The sequence below is a fragment of the Scleropages formosus genome, chromosome 20 (genome assembly GCF_900964775.1).
Source record: "Scleropages formosus chromosome 20, fSclFor1.1, whole genome shotgun sequence".
Taxonomy (NCBI): domain Eukaryota; kingdom Metazoa; phylum Chordata; class Actinopteri; order Osteoglossiformes; family Osteoglossidae; genus Scleropages; species Scleropages formosus.
The window spans coordinates 7,543,734-7,562,056 of record NC_041825.1 but is presented as its reverse complement, the minus strand read 5'-3'; the positions used below and the strand labels follow the sequence as shown (position 1 = coordinate 7,562,056).

The window sequence follows — 18,323 nt, the reverse complement described above, 5'->3', positions numbered from 1 at the left end:
TTATCTCACACTGTGCTCTGTGTTTACTGAACCCTCATCGGTAGCCATTCATCAGGAGAATTATATTAGTGTAAATCTGAACGGGTCCAATCCTGACTTCAGTTTGTACGCAGATCGTGTGTTTCTTTCTTGAGCAAACCAGGTTACGTGCTCATACATACCTCTGATCCATTCGAACGCTTAGCGTCTTGTCATACTTCCAGGCGGCGCCTCCTAAGGCAGAATACTGGCTTTCAAATCAGTCGCAAAGAGCAGAAGCATTTTCGAAATAGAATTCAATATAGATTTCTCCCACTGCCTGCCAAGACATTTCTATTTGTGCAACATCATTAATTAAAATGTTAATCAAAGCAAGCTTATTTGACCTTTTTAGAGCTGTATTTAGCACCTGTGAAGGGTGCCTTTATGCCCTATACGCTTTCTGTTTAGAGACGAGATGTTCAGCCAGGTTTCTAAGCACAAACAGCAAAGTAATACATCTTCATCAACATTGCCCAATCTCCACCCAAGCTTCTACTTCAATTGCTGTTTTGTTTCAATAGATTTTTTTTAATCCTCATTTAATCACAGCTAACAGGGAAAGAAGGTAGTGGTCGGTTGACTGTAACCCCTTTTAGTACAAATAAGTCTTTGTTGGCTTCAGTTTGGAAACATACTAGTGTATTAATTCATATAAGGAAAGTGGCAGCAGCTGCATGAATGAACTGAGATTAATAAACACTGAAGATTATGGTGTTTATTTACTGTATTAATTAAAAAAAAAAACAATTAACACAGTATCCCTTTGTTGTAACTGAAGGTTTAGTTAGTAAAATAAAAAATCCCCAGGTAGCTTGTAAAATTTTCTCAACCATTTATGGTCATACAATACTATGTATAGGATATAGTTACTGAGAATACAATAAAAAAAATAATATTTACCTTAAAATATGTGTTTTAAGGTCAAACTGTTTTTGGTCGGATTTGTATGGGGAGCAGCATGAAAGGAATACGTTCTCTGTCTGCGTTTCAGGAGGGAGTCGTTTTGAGGTGTTCATGTGGTTTAGTTTTGTGTGTGTGTGTGTGTGTGTGTGTGTGTGTGTGTTCACACCACACGTCTGTGAGGCTTCCATCAAGGAACCCACAGATTCGGGTTGTAGTGATGCTTTTCGTTGGAAGGTGTGATTCATTAGAGTCAGGGGACCATGCAGACAACAACTTCAGTGTCAAGTGTTTTTTAGGGAAAAAATATGGGAATGAAGAGACGAGTGCACCCCATGGGTCCAGCTAAATAAAATTTACAATATTGCTTTGAGCAGTTAGAAAAGCGTGGTGTCTATCTGTGCCCTACATTTCCCATCGGCAACGATAGTTTCCAATTTACGGAAGAGAGCAAGAGTAGACAGGGTCCTGCCCCACCAGCCAATTTAAATTTGATGATGCTAATTCCAGTGTGTGCTTTCCACACCTCACCTCTAACAAAAAGTTCTAACTTTGACTGCACACATGAGAAGAATTGGCTTTGTGTCCAAGCACAATGGGTTTGTTCAATGTAATTCGGCATGAGCTGAACTACTTCGGGGGATGCGATAGCCCAGCGGGTTTGGCCGAGTTCCGCTCTCTGGTGGGTCTGGGGTTCGAGTCCTGCTTGGGGTGCCCTGTGACGGACTGGCGTCCTGTCCTGGGTGTGTCCCCCTCCAGTCTTGCGCGCTGTGTTGCCGGGTTAAGCTCTGGTTCACTGCGACCCCGCTTGGAACAAGCAGTTTCAGCCTGTATGTATAAACTACATTAGTGCTTGCTTTGTTTTGGCTTGCTTTGCAACAAGGTGTTACATATTGTATTTTAAAGGCCCAGACAGTACTTCACAGAAGGGCTGACTGAATTTGTGGTCAGAATGACCAGAAAAGTCCAAAGACATGCTGTTCAAGTTCCCCATAGTGTGTAAGTGACAGAGAGAGTGTGTTCCACTGATGTATGGATGAGTGACCCCGATGTAAGTAGTGTATCTAGCAGTGTAAGTCACCGTGGTGAATAAGGTGTGTGGGCTGGTAACACTACATAGCATCTATTGTAAGTTGCTTTGGAGAAAAGCATCTGCTAAATAAATCAACTCAAAACAAGTGTGTTGGTATGCAACAGAAGTGACATGTAAGTTTAATGTTAAGAATAATTTCAGTGATCCCGTTTTTGTTTTCACATGATTTCAATTAACTGTCATGTTTTGTCTGTGGAATTTCTTCTCGCAGAGCGATCACCTTGGATAATCAGCTTGTGGTGCTGGCAACGGCCGCGTCTGATGCTGGAAGGTACTACGTCCAAGCCGTGAACGAAAGGAATGGGGAGAACAAGACAAGTCCGTCCACTTACCTGAGTATTGCAGGTGAGTAAATTTACAGACAGAAGACGTACCTTTTAGCCCCAGGGCTGAATGTGGATGACTCATACAAGGCAGTGATGCTGACCAAAAATAGTATCAAAGAGCATCCTTCCTGTGGAGTGAAGGAAAATGTAGGAGTCTTCTGTGTGTGATGCTGCTGCTGACTTGAATTTATTAATATTTTAATATTTATCATTGTCTTTTCATCATCCTTAGTTTTCTAGCTCAGTTGAGTGGTTTTAAATATATTTCCGATGGGTCCGTTTTCTTAAGATTCGTGGTATATCACCATAAATACTGCAGAACTGAAGAAAATGTGTTCTGTTACGTCGCTCCATTAACATTATTACATTCGACTAACTCCAGATGCTCTTGAACTTGGGTTTAATTAGTGCGGTTATATACATCTGAATTTATCAAAGGAAGACAGTGAAGAATTACAGATGCCAGTCCTTTTTTCTCCCTTTTTTTTTTTAATTGACAGCTGGTATTTATTTTGGCCAAAATTTCATTGATCAGTTTGTGACAGTAATGAGGAAACAAAGTGTATTCTTTAGGTCTGAAATGAGTGTGGAAGATTACATAAAGCCACTTATCTAAAGTAAACAGATCAGGGAACATCTGTGTTGGGCACATTCTCCCTAATTATTGTGACAATTGACAGTAAGGCCAGTACAAAATTAAAATCTGGATTGTAGTTTTTGCCCTGCCCGGCTGTTTTGGGTTTCCAGAAAGCTCTCATTTCTGATGGGCCCGGTAAATTCAGAACGGATTTCTGTGAAGGGAGCAGAGGGAGGAGAGCGTTTGGCTGGCGCGGATAGCAGGTTTTATTACCTGAACCCCCCTGCCGTGTGAGTCCTCCGCCTCATCAGGTGTTTCGCTCTCCCTCCCTGGCAAGCCTCCAGTTTCCGCACTCCCCGAGAAGGCGTGGGGACTAATGCCCACGTTCGCATGCGTCCCCGTGAACCCATGTGATTTATGCTTTACCTGGAACCGGCCTTTGTTCATCATGTATCCATGGAAATGTAGAGGTTTTCACCATTTCCCTCAGTAACACTGTTAAAATGGCAGCCCTCTAAATAATGAAAGCTACCAGCATGTAACACAGAAAAAGTCATATCATCTGTCAAGCCATTAGTAAGGTTTTCCAGACCGTAAACTTGCTCCTTGTTTCTTGCTTTAAAGCGGCAGAGGTTCCCTAAGCAGCATCATTTTTCTTTCTGGAAAGATGTTTTTAATCACACACACTCTACACTGATGTATTTTTTCATCTATTTCAATATAAACTGATAACTTTGAATGTGCATTGCTGTACACCACTGCTGCTGTGCTCACTTGTATATAACTGACATCGGTTAGGCATGAAAGTTTTATTCAGCTGTGCTGTTCTGTGTTTTTAGAAAGCATTCTCACAAAATATTATGGAGTACATATTTATGAAATATGTATTATTTGCATTACCATTTCCTTTTCCACACTGACTGAACTGATATGATTTCAGAATAAAGCAGTGTGATGTCATTTGATATTTAACCTTAAATGGATTTGCCGCAGATGTTATTTCATTTTGTTCTTGAATAGGGTTATAGTGCATTTGACGTAATACATTAGCAGTAGTTAGTACTAAAGCGGCTTCATCTGTGATTTTTGAAGCTTTTCAGAATTCCACCTGGCAGGGAGTCCTTTCTAAAGTACAAGTAAAATCTTAGCTGAAGCCTGCAAAGTTACTCTGCGCAACTAGCCATTATCGCACGGCTGAGAAGTTCTTGGTGAACGGAAGGAAACTTTTGCTCCAAATTAGATTTCAAATTAATGCTGCAGACTGAACTTCGGGTTTCTTTTAACAACCTGGAATATGAAGGATTAAGCATTAGTTCAAAAGAAGAAAAAATACCTTTCATATATAAAAGGAGGAGTGATTTGACCGGCTGTGGGATAGAGGGGACAAAAGTTCAAGATTAATATGCATCATTTCTGAAGGTAACTTAGATTTTCACCACAACTTGCACATTGTCATATAAATTTCCCGAAAATAGATGAGTTGAATGTCATCAATCTGACGTTCAAGAGTCGTGACCTCTCCACCTACCCATTAAGGGCTGCTTGTAGAAAGTTGACCGCTGCCATTAGGAGCTGCCTCGTTAGCTGACGGAAACTACCACTGGTGTGAATAATGTAAGTTTCTCGACGTGGTTGTTTGCGCCCTTGTGTTTGCAACGATCGTCCTGCTTGTCCTTTCTGAGGTGCTCAAATTGGCACGCTGTATGCCGGACGATAATCTTGTCTCAATGACGAATGAAATCCTGACACTCGGTCTCCTTCCACAGAGTTTTGAGATGTTCATTATTGACCACCAGAGGTGTTTGTGTGTTTGTTTATTTATTTCTCTCCCTCTGACAGAGGACTGGGGGGTACGGTCGTCATTAACGCCTTTAATGGCCACATACAGCCTGCAGCACTTTTGGGGGAAATTTTCACATTTTAATTAAATGTTGTCTTCGAGGCCTTTGATGGCGGGGATGGTTTTTTCAGCTCGTCAGTAGAAAAGTGAGTCACTGTTAGCCTCCAGTAGATCCCTGTCAGGTGTGACAAAGGCAGCCTCTCGTCGTCGCTCTTCCAACGAGCCGTCGGGGCGTCGCCGTGCAGAGGCCGCGAGGGGGGCCCGCCGACGTCGGAAGGGAAGTGGAGCGCGGTTCGTTTCTGGAGGCTCTGCCGCTTTCATCTCCGCGCTCCACCGTCTCTGTCAACAAACTTTGTTGTTTGCAAAGAAACTGCACCGCAGACAAGTCCCCGTCGAGATGCTGGGCTCACCGTTGGGATTAATGAAATAATAACGTGCCGAAATGGAGTGCAGGAACACTCTAATTGAGGCAAATGGTACTGGCTGCTGTTTTCATTTTGCGTCTTTTTGATGCACCGGCAAAGGTTTTGCTTTACTACATGTTGCTCTGCTGTGTTTTCGTTCCTCAGATGAAGACTTTGAGACTTAGCTAGGCGGTCAGCTGCAGTTTCGGATCTGCAGCCTTGCATTTAAACCTGTACCGTACATTTTATAATCGCACTTGAAATGGTCTGGAAATTTCATTATATTTAACATCAAGTGATTTTTGCATTATTGGCGTGGAGGTGACATTTACATCGAGCTACTCGGTCGTTACATTATTGTTGCTAATTATCTTAGTTTTGTAAGCAACGGGGCACGTAATTCCACCTTGCATCTCTGTCAAAGTCATTCCGTGGGTTGTTGAACAAAGGCAGTGCTCTTCAGCTTGGAAACCTCACTTTCACAGGGCTGTATTTTACATCACAGGACATATTCACCGCTTATGCTGTGTGTGTGTGTGTGTGTGTTGTCTGTTTTGTACTACGAAAAAATCTATGAATGGGCTGTCCAACGGTGAAGGCTTGCTTTCTTTGTTAAGAATTTGAGTAATTAGCTGTTTACCACAAGGAATGAACTATATATAAAATGCGCTCTTTTCCCAGTTTAGTCTTGGCCAATCACCCAATTCCCGTGTCTCCTGCTCAAAGCACACCACCCACAGCAACTCAAGAGGTTGAACACAAACGCACTCCACCATTGTACACGCTGTGAGTCGGCTGCTTTGTTTCACTTGACAAGTAGCGGCCTTCATCGTGCAACGTAACACCCTCGGAGCTCTGGTTGCCCAACTCTACCTACAGGCCAACTGTAGGTGCAGGTTAAAGCGAAAAGGGGAGAAAACTCTCTACAGATGGTTGGTGTGAAATTATGGGATCTCACAACTAGATCCATACCCTGGAGTGTGCAAACATGGTGGTGCAAAAGGGGCAGTACTCAGCAAGCTGGCTAGATTGATCACAACAGGACAGGGTGTTTAACTGCGCGGAGGTCTTGAAGACTGTACTAGAAGCATATTGCTCTATGAATATTTCACTAGGATCTTTAAAGAATGAAGGTGGCTACCAGGAAATGCCAGCAGTTTTTTAGGGGGTTTGGAAGAGTGCCAAAACACTTTAGGGAGAAGGAACAGAGTATAAAGTAGAGTGAGGGTAACTCTCAGATTTGTTCACAGTCAGCCTACGAAGCTGTTCTACCGAGAGAGGTCTTTATTCTCTGTTCTTTCTGGTAAAAAAAAAAAAAAAGTAAAAATAGGAGGAATAGCTTCCTTCTGCTCAGGCTTTGGGAGGGTTGGGGGGGTTCCTATAGTAAAAAAAAAAATAACAGTGATGTTGAGAAGGGCTGTCAGCAGTGCGCGCTTGGTGTCACCTCAGCAGTGCCCCTCATCCATTTTCGGTCTTCGTCCTCTCCTGCTTGCGGAGGACAGGCTTGTGAGAAATCTCTTCAACAGATGCAGGATGCCTTAATCATTGCCTCTATTACGACAATTTCTCCTGCACATTGTCTGTGTCATGAAATGTATTATTCCTCTTATGAAACTGAAAAGTTCTTTTGGTGTAGACTCCAAAGAGCCAAAAGAGCGATACAATTTTTCTGAGCATGAATCAGCGGAAATTATATTTTCGTAAGCAGAAGCTGAAGCTGAAAACCTTCTTGTAGCCCTACTCCTAGACAGGTGTGTACAGTGCACTCTAGGTTATCTTTCAGCTTGAGAGGTTGGTATCTGTTTTTTTAAAATCCTTTTCGAAGTTTTACTCACTGCAATTCCAGTTCCAGGGAGCAAATGGGAGTTTCGAGCAGCTTTAGAAATTGACTGGAAGTACAGTTTTTGCCCGTTTGAGGGTAGATATATCTATTTTCTGTCCAAAAGATAAATTAGAGAACATTACAAATTGATAAATGAGGCTATAGGTTCACTCACTCTGAAGCTCTCTGTCAGGCAAACAATAGGATTTGGTGTTGTGTCCATATCCACATGAAATATTGATAAGTCTTAGTTTTTATAAATCTCAGAAATTTTTTTTTTTTTTTTTTGTATCTTCTCTCATTTTTGAGTTGTGTGATAACTGTAAAGACCTCCTGATTTTTAGTGAAACATCAGCCACTACTAAGTTGCAGAGCTTTTGATATTGTCTACCTCCAAAGCCAGATTTGATGGTTTGAAGTGGGCGTAGAAATTGTACTCTCTCCTGCTGTTACCTGAGCATTTCTGACCAGGTTGAATGTGAGGAGTGCAGAGTGTAGTCAGCAAGACCTGCCTTGTTTCAGGATGGATGGGGTGACCTCCGTCTGGAGCTACACCACAACGGGGTGTGAAGACCGTCCACTCCTGCATCCTGATTGTTCTGGGAAGGGGAATGACTTGCGTAGAGGTGGCAGAGCAGTGCAGTGCAGTGGGGGACATCTGGAATGTCAAGGCAGGGGAAAGACAAGTACAGCATGTCAAATATTTTAAGATGTAAATCCTGCTCTTAAGATTTAATGAAGATGCCCATAAAGTTTTTATGCAAATCAGACTCAAACAAATGGTGCATTTCTGTGCCGTGGAGGCTCTCCGAGGAGTTGGGGGACTGGTTTTGTTGCTGATTATTTTAAAGCTTAGAGGGGGAGAAACAATCATATCCTTTTTTTTTTTTCCATGTGCTTCTGTCCTTCTGTCCTTTCTGTGTTTTCTTGTTATTTAGTTTTTTTTGTGCAGTTTTTCCCCCCTCAAAAAATCATCTACTGCTTTCGGGTCTCTCGAGCCATGGGCTTCGACTCACAAATTGGCTCTGACTTAAAGCTGTGGGTCCCCTCCCTCCCATTCACCGCTGCCTTTAATTGGCTTTATTTTCACTGTGTTTGTCCTTGGAGAATCTCTGTTTGCTTATTAATATCTCTGATTTTATACCTTGTCACACTTCAACTGAATGGAGCTCTCGAATGGAAGTGGACTCGAGCAGGCAGTCCGCAGGGCCTCATGACATGCGGGGAGTCTTAACTGTCCCATCTCCATGTCTATGGGTAGAGTGCATTCCATGGTCTTAGCTCCAGTTTCAAAAATGACAATGTCGTCTCCAGACTGGGAGTGTTACAAGATGAATGTGGGAGATCTGCTTGACCGCGTCCGCAATGAAATGGGACTTTGAGCAATAAATGTGGCTAGACTTGTTTGGCTCTTCACATTTCTGGCTATATTCTTTAAAGCATCACAATTAAATGGGAAGTAAACAGTCTTCTCTTTTTGCTTGTATTGTCACTGGGGATTGCCTTTCGTCAGTGGACTGCAGTCGTGGGAATTTTATTTGATAACAAAAATGGAAATGTAATCCTATCTTATCAGTGAAGAAAGGAAAAACACCATCACAGCTGCACAAAATGCCCAATATGCTTTACATGCTGGTTTGTTTGCGTAAAGCAAGTCTGTCACTCGGTCATGTTAGAAAGCAGAGTCTCTGAGTTGCTGTTGTGTGAAATCCATTTCATGCACTCATTGTGACTGTAAACTATGTAAGGAGTGAGAGGAAATAGATGAACATCTTCTCGAAGGCATGATGCAGCCCTTCGTTAAACTTATTTTACATGCTGGTTATACTGTGTAAATGTAAAGGCAGATGTAAGTAGGTCGAGCTCCAGTACCTCCAGCATTTGCTTACATTGGGTTGGGGGGGGAAGGTTTGGGTGGGTGGAGAATAACACCTTTCCAATAATAACAGCCTCAGCTGTCTGTTTATTCCAACAGGATGACGGTGACTTTGGATCACTAATGGAAAACAATATGTGACTTAAAGCCGGGAGATATTCATGAGGCTTTGGGGATCCTGAGTATGTGAGATCTGTAATGCATATGAGTAGTTAATGTGAAAAATAAATATGTATTCATGAAGAGCAGCAGTTTAATCACTGCATGAGGTGCGTCTCACACTTTCCAGCTCTTTTTTGTGCATATTGGTCGCAGACTGCATCCCTGAACAACGTTATGTTTTATAGCCAGTAGGCATATAGCGCAGCTGTTTATTAAGTGAACTGTTACTTAAAACACTGCATGTCCCACTTACTTTGCGAATTTGAAAACTGGGCCTCTGTGCATTTTAGGAAAAAGACCAGAAAAGCAGTTATAGTTTGTGGTATTGGAGATCTTGCATGTTAAAGTAGCTGGAGAAAAAAAAAACCGTGTGCTTCTTCATGGCCTCTCTGGGGGTACGTGTTTAAGCCCTGTCCGTACATCTCCACCACAAGATAAGGCAGAGATGTAACCCTCGTGGGTTATCTAATTATTCTGTTAGCACAAATGAAATTGTTAACTGAAAGCATTTAGAAGAAATGTGATTAGGATTGGCTGCTTGCGGGTGTCTGTGTGCATTCAGGTGAACATCCAGGAGTCCCACATGCATCCATAAAAAGCTGCAGGGTTTTTAATTGTGTGCTGGGTTTGTTTATGCGGTTGGGCTCAGACGGGATATTTTTGGACTAAGTAAACCTGTGATGCCAGGAGCAGACGTACAGAAATAAAATGTCTGGTCATGGCTAGTAGGACTTTTCAGTGTCTCCTCTCTGGCTGTTTTGCACAAGCATATGGAGACAATTTGAATGTGTATGATGGGGCCCGACACCCATTAGTCAGGCTGGTTCATGTGTCACTGACAGATAGGTGGCCATTGGTCGTGCCAGACTGCCAAAGCACTTTGCAGGCTTCTAATGACCCTCGCCACAGTCCTTTTTACAAGAGCCCGGTCATTTTACTTGTGCACTGGACTGTTACTTAAGGCAAATTACTTTTTGGGGCTCCCACTCAGGTTCTGCACATGGGGGTGTCTGTGGACATTCGCAGGCAAGGCCCACACCGTGTGCTTTTAAAGAGATTCGCTAATCAAATGCGTTGGACTCGTATTACATTTGCATGCCTAAATGTCAACAGGGACAGTTCAAACAAAAGTAGGCAATCAGGAAAAGATAAGTGCCCCGAGGGCACTTCGGGAGAGGATTTCTGTGATTACAGTGACCTTCGGAGTCCTTCAGCTTCCATTCAGCTTCCACACTTGTAGGGACTGCAGAAGGAAGGACATCACTCTCACTAGCCCCTCTGGCACCATGGAGCCCAGTAGGGTTTGCACCGGTGGGACATTCTTTTCCCTGCAAAACCCGTGTCCCGAAACCTCCAGTTCGCATATCTTTTCGGTTGAGAGACTATAAGGAAGGCTCCCCATGGGTCACACAGCCCAGATTCTCTCTGAAAAAGGTTAATATGTGCAGTAAAGACGTTTCGGCGCGGAAGAGGACTGTCCCCTCTTCTGAGGCGATACTCGGAAGACTTAACCCGATACCGTTAAAAGCAGTCATCAAAGCAAAACCAGCAAATTAAAAACTTCAAAAAGAAGTCAAGAAAAAGGTTTTAATTCATCCGGGTTTATTCATTACCAGGATTAATTAAACTTACGACTCTCAATGCATTTATTCAGTCATTGATTTGCAGACCATGTTTGCTGGTTGAAGACCGCCTTTGAAAGGCTTACGTGGTAAACAGGCTTGTAGGTTTCGCTTTACGGAATGGTACCGATTGCTTAAGCACATCCCAACAGCACTCGAGAAGATTCAGTAACTTGGAACAGTCACATGGGGTATTACCTTCAGAGGTAATATAGCTATCGAATGTGACCCTAACTAATCCTGTGTATGTTTGAATAACAGGTAATACACTTACACTCTGCCGGTGTAATCATTTGTATTGGGAACGGTGTTGCTGAGCATCCTGAAACATTGAGGATTAATCTCCTGCAGTTAATTACAGCGGCTTAGCAATGTGTGTCTGGAATATCAGAGAACCTAAAGAGCCTTGCAAGGAATTTGAATTCTGCTGTTTTTTTCCACATCCTTTCACATGGCAGTTTTTTCAGATAGTTAAGCAAGGGTCGATGTATAGTGGTCTGGAAAATATGCTGCATGCAGGAAGAGGAGGGAAATGGATTTTTTAGTTTTAAAGATTCAGTTTCAGTTCATCACAAGTAACCCTGGTGCCAGATTTCAGAATTCTTCTTGTTTTATGCAGTGAAATACATAATTTCTGTCTGGGGTGTGCAATTCATATATGTAGCTTTGCTGATTTTTTGCCTTTCTTTTCTTGAAAGCATGCAGTGTTTTTTTCAGAGATGTGAACTGCCAGCCCAGAAGGTCCATTGCGGAGGGGGTCAAGGTGGGCTCTGTAGTCCAGTAACTACTACTGGCATTGTCGAATACAGTGTTGTGTGCTGCAGTGTGGTCAATCGCAGAAGCTGAACACCGTCCACTTTAACTGCAGTAAAGCGCAATGGGTTGCTCTTAGGAGGCACCTTGTGATTCAGATAAATATGCTACCATAGAAACATTGCAATAAGTATTTTTTTTCTCCTTTATTTTCTAAAATGAGTAAATCAGGGTTTTTATTCCATTATCCTGACGGCAGTGTTTTGCATTCTTTGATTTAGTACCTGCTGTCCCCTGATGTGAGGAAAAACCCTCTCTTATTATGAAATAATTAATGGTTTTATTTTAGTTCATAATTAAGTTTGATTTAATAGTTATTATTTCTTTCACACTTACCTTTTTTGTTCGTTATTTGTAGCTGCAGATTGTTTTATTCGTAGTAGCGGTAATGAGCTTTCAGTCTGGTACGGCGGTACAGCCGTGCTTTGAGAGTTGCATGGAAAAAACGTACCTATTCCAAACAATTTGAATAAACATAATAATAATGAATATTCATTTAATAATTTTATGTACAGCAAACATAATTGCAAAATACCTCCCATTCCCAAATTCGCTCTCTTTTTGTGGTTTTGTAATTATTTTGAATTGTGGTTAAATATGCACAACAATAGAGGCTACATTGCACAGAAAGGCCACGTACTTTCACTCTATCATTTTGTATTCTGCCCACTCCAGGTCCCTTATTATACCATTTTGGAAGTAAATTGCAAAAAGCCATTTTGCAATGCCATTTGAGACAATGGATGTTAATGCAATGACTTCAGAGAAGCAGTTACTTTAATATTATTGGTATTTGTCATTTACTACCACTTCGAGGCCAGTGCTGCAAATGACAATCAAACCATAGACTCCTGAACTGCTGACATTTTAAAAACCTTACTGTTAAACATTTTTTATGGTCATATAAGCGCAAAAACGGTGATAAGAAATAAAATATGTAAGAAACAAACCATGACGGGCTTTGCAGTTGCCAGTGCTTCATGAATATAACGTAGGACAAGGTGGTGATGCAGCTACGATGCAAATTTATTTTGAAACAACTGGCCTGGTAACGGTAGCATACATTATTCCACAGCTGTTTACCACGGAACTGAATGGCTGATAGAATAAATATGCTGCTGCTGCTGTTTGTTAACCAAACCAAGGACCAAACACCTCATCAGACAGTGAAAATAGTTTCAAAAAACAACACAGCTTGACTGCTTCAGCTATTTCCTCTACTTGCCTTTCCCATACAAAGTGTGTCTTTTGTATTTTGACAGAACAGCTGTGCCTCAATGCTGTGATGTAGTGAGAAACAATGACTTATACAGAAATGACCTGCCATCAACACACGGGACTAGATACTCAAAATATTATGGAACGCTTAGCTATCCTACAAATGGAATATAGCCAACTTTACTGAAACACAAAGTTAACAAGTTAATGTGTCTTATTAATTTTTTGAAAACATGAACCGAGTAGTCCGAATCAAAAGTGTGTGATTGTGATACAGTTGATCTGGAACAATGGTGGGTGTACTGTTTGGGTTTTTTCATCATTTTCAAAAAAATTTGATCTTAAGTTTCAGCCCCAGCTGATTGTATTGTACCTTTATGTTGTTCTACTTTTTACATATCTTATTAAAACGCATCAACAATCAGAGTCCTATTAGGGAATTAACATACTGATGAATGAATTTTTAAGTGGGCCTTAAAACAGGTTACCTTGATTTTTTCCCCCAATCTACCAGGTTTTATGTTTTGGATTTAAGCAGAAATCCTATAAACTGAGTTGTTGGGATCAGCTTTCATGACTTAGCTTGTACATTTTTATATGGAAATGAACCTGAACACAAGCCAGAGTGTCACACTGCTAAGACCCTCTCTGATATCCCAAAAGGCTTATCTTCCATTATATCGACTGCAGTTGGAGAGGTTTCGCCATTAGTTAAGTTGAATATTTGCATCTTGCTTGGAGGTAGGGCCCTTAAATTGTTTTACCTATTATGATGCAGAGATTCCTGGGGAAAAGGGAAAAAAGGAACTATCATTTCCCTGACAATTTCTTGTGTGGTTGTTAAATTGCATTACCGGATCTCAGGAGCTTATTTTCCGATTTCAGAGGGAGCACCACTGAGCATTGCACTTCTCACTGCTCCCGGCTCAGAAAGTGTTGATGCTCAGCGCTTTTCTGCGAGGAGGGGCGGGAGCATGTGCGCGCCTGTGCAATGGCCAGCAACGTACGGATAGCTGAGACCACGGTTTCCTGCTTTCGCAGCCAAAATAATGTTAATTCCTGTCCTCGGCCGCAGCGCTGGTAGCTGACTGCCTGAGAACCAGCCTTTTCAAAGCCTTGGATGTTATTTCCCTGAGTTTCACCTCGAGAAACTCCAAAATGCCAACCGGAGACTTCTAAGAGAAAGTCGGCAAGTGCTGATGGGGCCCAAAGCTGCTTGCTAAACATTTCTGTACGTTAAGTCATGTTCAAGAATCACTCGTCGTGACAAATGTAGCAGTCCTTGGGACAGTAGGACGGAGTCAGGATTTGTGGATTCAATAGTCTTTATTCTATCACTCTCAGCAGCCTTGGTCTCTGTCTCTCATTTCAAGGGAAATCCTTTCTTACTGTTAAGCAGAGCCTTAAATAGGGGCCAGTCATGGAAACTGGGAGTTTTTTAATGGTAACTACGTCTATGTGTTAGGGAAGCATGATTACTAGCGTGGTGAGTAGGTACAGGTACGCACCGCTTAACGACGGGGCTTCGTTCTGTGAAACCAGTCGCAGTTCGACTTTGTCGTTGAGCGAACACCATGGAGCATACGGTACTACTGTCTTACATTACGATACTTTTTTAAGTAGAAAGAGTACACTCTAAAATAACAATAAAAACTAATGTACAGTGAATACATAAACCAGTAACAGAGTTGTTCATTATCATTATCATGTATTATGTACTACACATAAATCGTATATACTTTCATATGTCTGGCAGCACCGTTGGCTTGTTTACTAAATACGCTTAAAACATGTGAGCGATGCATTGCGTTACGACCCATACGACAGCTACAACGTCACTCTTTCATAGGAATCTTTCAGTCTGTTATATTTTTATGGGACCACCATCATATATGCGGTCCGTCGCTGCCCGAAATGTCGTAAAGCGACGCATACCTGTATAGGTGTTAGTGTGTGTGTGTGTGTGTGTGTGTGTGTGTGTGTGTGTGTGTATGGGTTTCTCATTACCAACAATGCTCCATTCTTTATGTGTGCATGTTGTGTTCAGTATGCTGTATGTGTGTGTCCTCTATCTTCCTGCATACCGTACTTCTTGTGGCATGCTGCCTGTAATTAATGTAAATTAATAAAGATGTGTAAGTTATTCCTACCAATTTTTTCTTTTTAGCAGACATATACTACTCAATAGGCTTAAGATACACTGTATGAAGTCTTGTGGAGTGTACTACACAAGTGTAATGTTAATAATAATAATAATAATAATAATAATAATAATAAAAAGTATTGTGTTGTGGTTGATTGCTTTGTCTTTTGTCCTCTGGAGCAAGCTCCTCCTTGGTGGAGCTGTCCTCTGCTCAGGAGAACCGAGCCCCCAGGATGTCTGCATTCTGCTGATGTAACCTTTGTTTGTGGCTGTCAGTGCCGGCCGATGCACAGCGGTGATAGTGTATCTCCATGTGGCAGCTTGTGTACATACGGTAGCCATTTCCTTTTTAACTTGAAGGGAATTAGAAAATCACAAAAGATAAAAAATGAACCATGGTAAAATGGAGCAAGGGAAGATCAATGGTCTTTTAGTCTCCGAACAGTTTACTTAATCCCACGCCCCACACCCTCCTACCCTCTGCCCCAAGTTGGCCGGTCGTCAGTTGCGATTTTCAAAAGGAAATAAATGGAGCAATATTGTAATCTCGGCAGCAAGGTCATATGAACTGAAAGCCCTAGTACACTTGATTTCCATACCAGGAGGGCAATGATAAAGCTGGAAGATTACTTTCACCACTGAGAGCAGAGTTGCATCCTGCTGGCACCCGCACTCTCTTTATGGGTCTTTAACACAGGTTTCGGTCTGGACCGAAACCACAACCGCAGAACAGTGCTGCACTGTGCTTTTCCTCTTATTTTTTCAGCATAAGCACAGGCTATATGATCTTAAAATCACTCATTGCTTTAGAAGCATTGCTCTATGTTTTATTGTTTTGACTTGTTTCAGCAAAATGATTGCAACAATAACATGGAGTTCGACTTCAATTCATAAAAACATCTTGATTGGTTTTAATGAAGATTAATGTTGACAGTTTTCTAACTCTGGCGTTTGTGTATACGTTTGAATTTTCTTTTGCTCTTTTTATTAATTCCTCCTTCTAAGATCATGGAGAAATCGAAACCCACCCATCCATCCATCCATCCATCCATCCATCCATCCATCTTCCTCCGCCTATCCGGGACCGGGTCGCGGGGGCAGTAGTCCAAGCGGAGCCCCCCAGACTTCCCTCTCCCCAAATCGAAACCCAGTAAACCGATAACCATGTTCCTTTAGGGTGAATCATATTTTTGATATAGATATGAATATATTTCTCATCATCCAATCAGTGATGGTCAGACCACGTTTAAGAAATAAATTATCCTCTTATACATTCACTCAAGGTGCTTTTAAATTTCACGGTATCCATGACGTTTAAGAAGTAATAAGCTATTGTCAGAAATTAATTGCAGTTAAAAATTGAAAGACTTGCTCAGTGCTTAATGTAGTTGTCATTAATTAATCACCCCTTGTTTTGTAATGACAAGCTTGACTGGATCAAAAAAAAAGCAACCCATAATGTCAAGAATTATTTGCCATATAAAAGTAGTTAGACGTCTGTTATAAATGTGTTAACTTGATTAATAAGTTAAGGTATAGCTGTTGTTCATATTTTTAGATGAAAACCGATATTAAATTTGGATTATTCTTCTCTAATTGAGTAAAGAGCAATTTTTCTCCAAAAATATACAGCGCCCAGGTGCCAGATAAAAATTACATAAGCTACGAATAGTTTGAATAAAGCACAAGGACCTTTACTCTTCCACCTGTACAAGTTCACACAATATTATATTTGTGTACCCAAATCTGAACTGTTGAAAGCACACACAGCTAGTAATAACAGCTGGAAAACCTACAATGTAGCACATTAAAATGTAATACACCCAACGGAATCCATTAACTATATTCATTCATTCGTAAATAAGATTTTGTGTGAAGAGCAAAATTAAAGGATTGAATGCACAAAGTCTTGGCTTTCTTGTGTGTGTATGTAAGCATTTTTATCAATATTTTTGAACACTTGCTTCTGCCATGAATAGTCTATAATTTCTATTCTGAACTGTAGATGAGGTTGTGAAGTATACAAAATTACACGTTTTCATTTTTTCTTGTAACAGTACTTGCAAATTTATTCAAATCACTAACAAAGTATACAGGATTTTTTTTTAACCCGTCTATTTGAAGAAAATAATTTCTTATTTTAATTTATATTAAATCGCTGTTATTAGGAATGTTGATTCAAAATGAATTAAATAAGAATGATGAAACAGACTATTTCCAAGCAAAAAAAAAAAAAAAAATTAATACAAAGACAAGTACAGTATTTCTTCAAAGCCTGGCTCAGCATGCAGTGTCACATTACAATATTTTGTTATATGCAAGTGTTTCATCCAGTTAGCTTCTGGTTGTGTTAATTCATTCTCATTAATGGTTACTTTCAAGTGATTTTTTAAAATTAATATCACTTTACCACATACATGTTGGAGTGGGGCGCTGTGGCGCGGCAGGTTCAGCCGGTTTCCGCTGTGTGGCGGGTCTGGGGTTTGAGCCCTGTTTGGGGTGCCTTGTGATGGACTGGCGTCCCGTCCTGGGTGTGTCCCCTGCCCCTTGGGCCTTGTGCCCTGCGAAGCTGGGTTAGGCTCCGGTTCGCCCCAACCCCGCTCGGGACAAGCGGTTGTTGACAATGACACATACACATTATGAATAATGAACCACCACAGATACCTTTCAAAAGTCAACACAACGCTATGCCTTTTCTGGTATGAAATAACAAAAATATTCATTTTAATTGTCAGTGTCCTCTCAGTGTTCCTGACGAGGGTGACTTATTTTAAATGTGTTGTAAATACGTGAAACCTTGAACATGGTTAGCTATACCATCTTAACTATCTAGCTAATCTATAGTAGGAGCACAGGATCCACTTAGGAGTGAATAATGTGCTGTATGCAGCATATGGGCAGAGCCACAGAATTTTGAAGAACATTTAAAGCACATTTTTTGTGGGTCACTCTGTATCTCCAAAGCATCTTAGAGTGTTATGTTGTGCACAAAGCTACTTACAACGGTCTCCTCATTTATACAGCAGGGTACTCTTACTGTAGCAGTTCAGGGTAAGTACCTTGATGGAGGGATGGGATTTGAACCTACAGCAGGGATTCACTGTAGTACTACTAAGTTTTTCAATTGCAAGGTGACATCGCTAACCACCGCTATACCTTCCCAAAGCTTCCCAAGTCAAATCCCTTGAACATGGTACATCGTCCAGTGCAAACTGTTCCTGGTGAAATGTGTAGCGCTACACTTCAGCTACGCAGTGAAATAATAAAACCAGCTATTATCACTTGAAAATGTACAAAAAGATTGTACTCTGTTCTTGACTATGGTTCTGTTTTATAGGTGTGGTCTAGTGAGGCATTGTATACTTGAAGGAAGCCTTATACTGTACACCACATGGGTCTCACACTGTACCTTATGGTTAGCGATTTACCTTTTTGGGAAGGACAAGAGTGAATTCTGTGAGTAGAACAGTTATTTAGCCCCAGGAGCCATGCTGCTGGACACAGTA

The 18,323-nt window shown here is 41.3% G+C and overlaps 1 protein-coding gene across 2 annotated transcripts in view; it reads left to right on the top strand.

The window, feature by feature from the left end:
* The window catches only part of sdk1b (sidekick cell adhesion molecule 1b), a 293,093-nt gene that overhangs the window by 186,827 nt on the left and 87,943 nt on the right, over positions 1-18,323 (top strand). For both annotated transcript variants that reach the window (XM_029246761.1, XM_029246760.1), the window contains exon 5: positions 2,226-2,359. In XM_029246761.1, the coding sequence (XP_029102594.1) occupies positions 2,226-2,359 (134 nt within the window). The remainder of the gene's footprint in view (positions 1-2,225; positions 2,360-18,323) is intronic.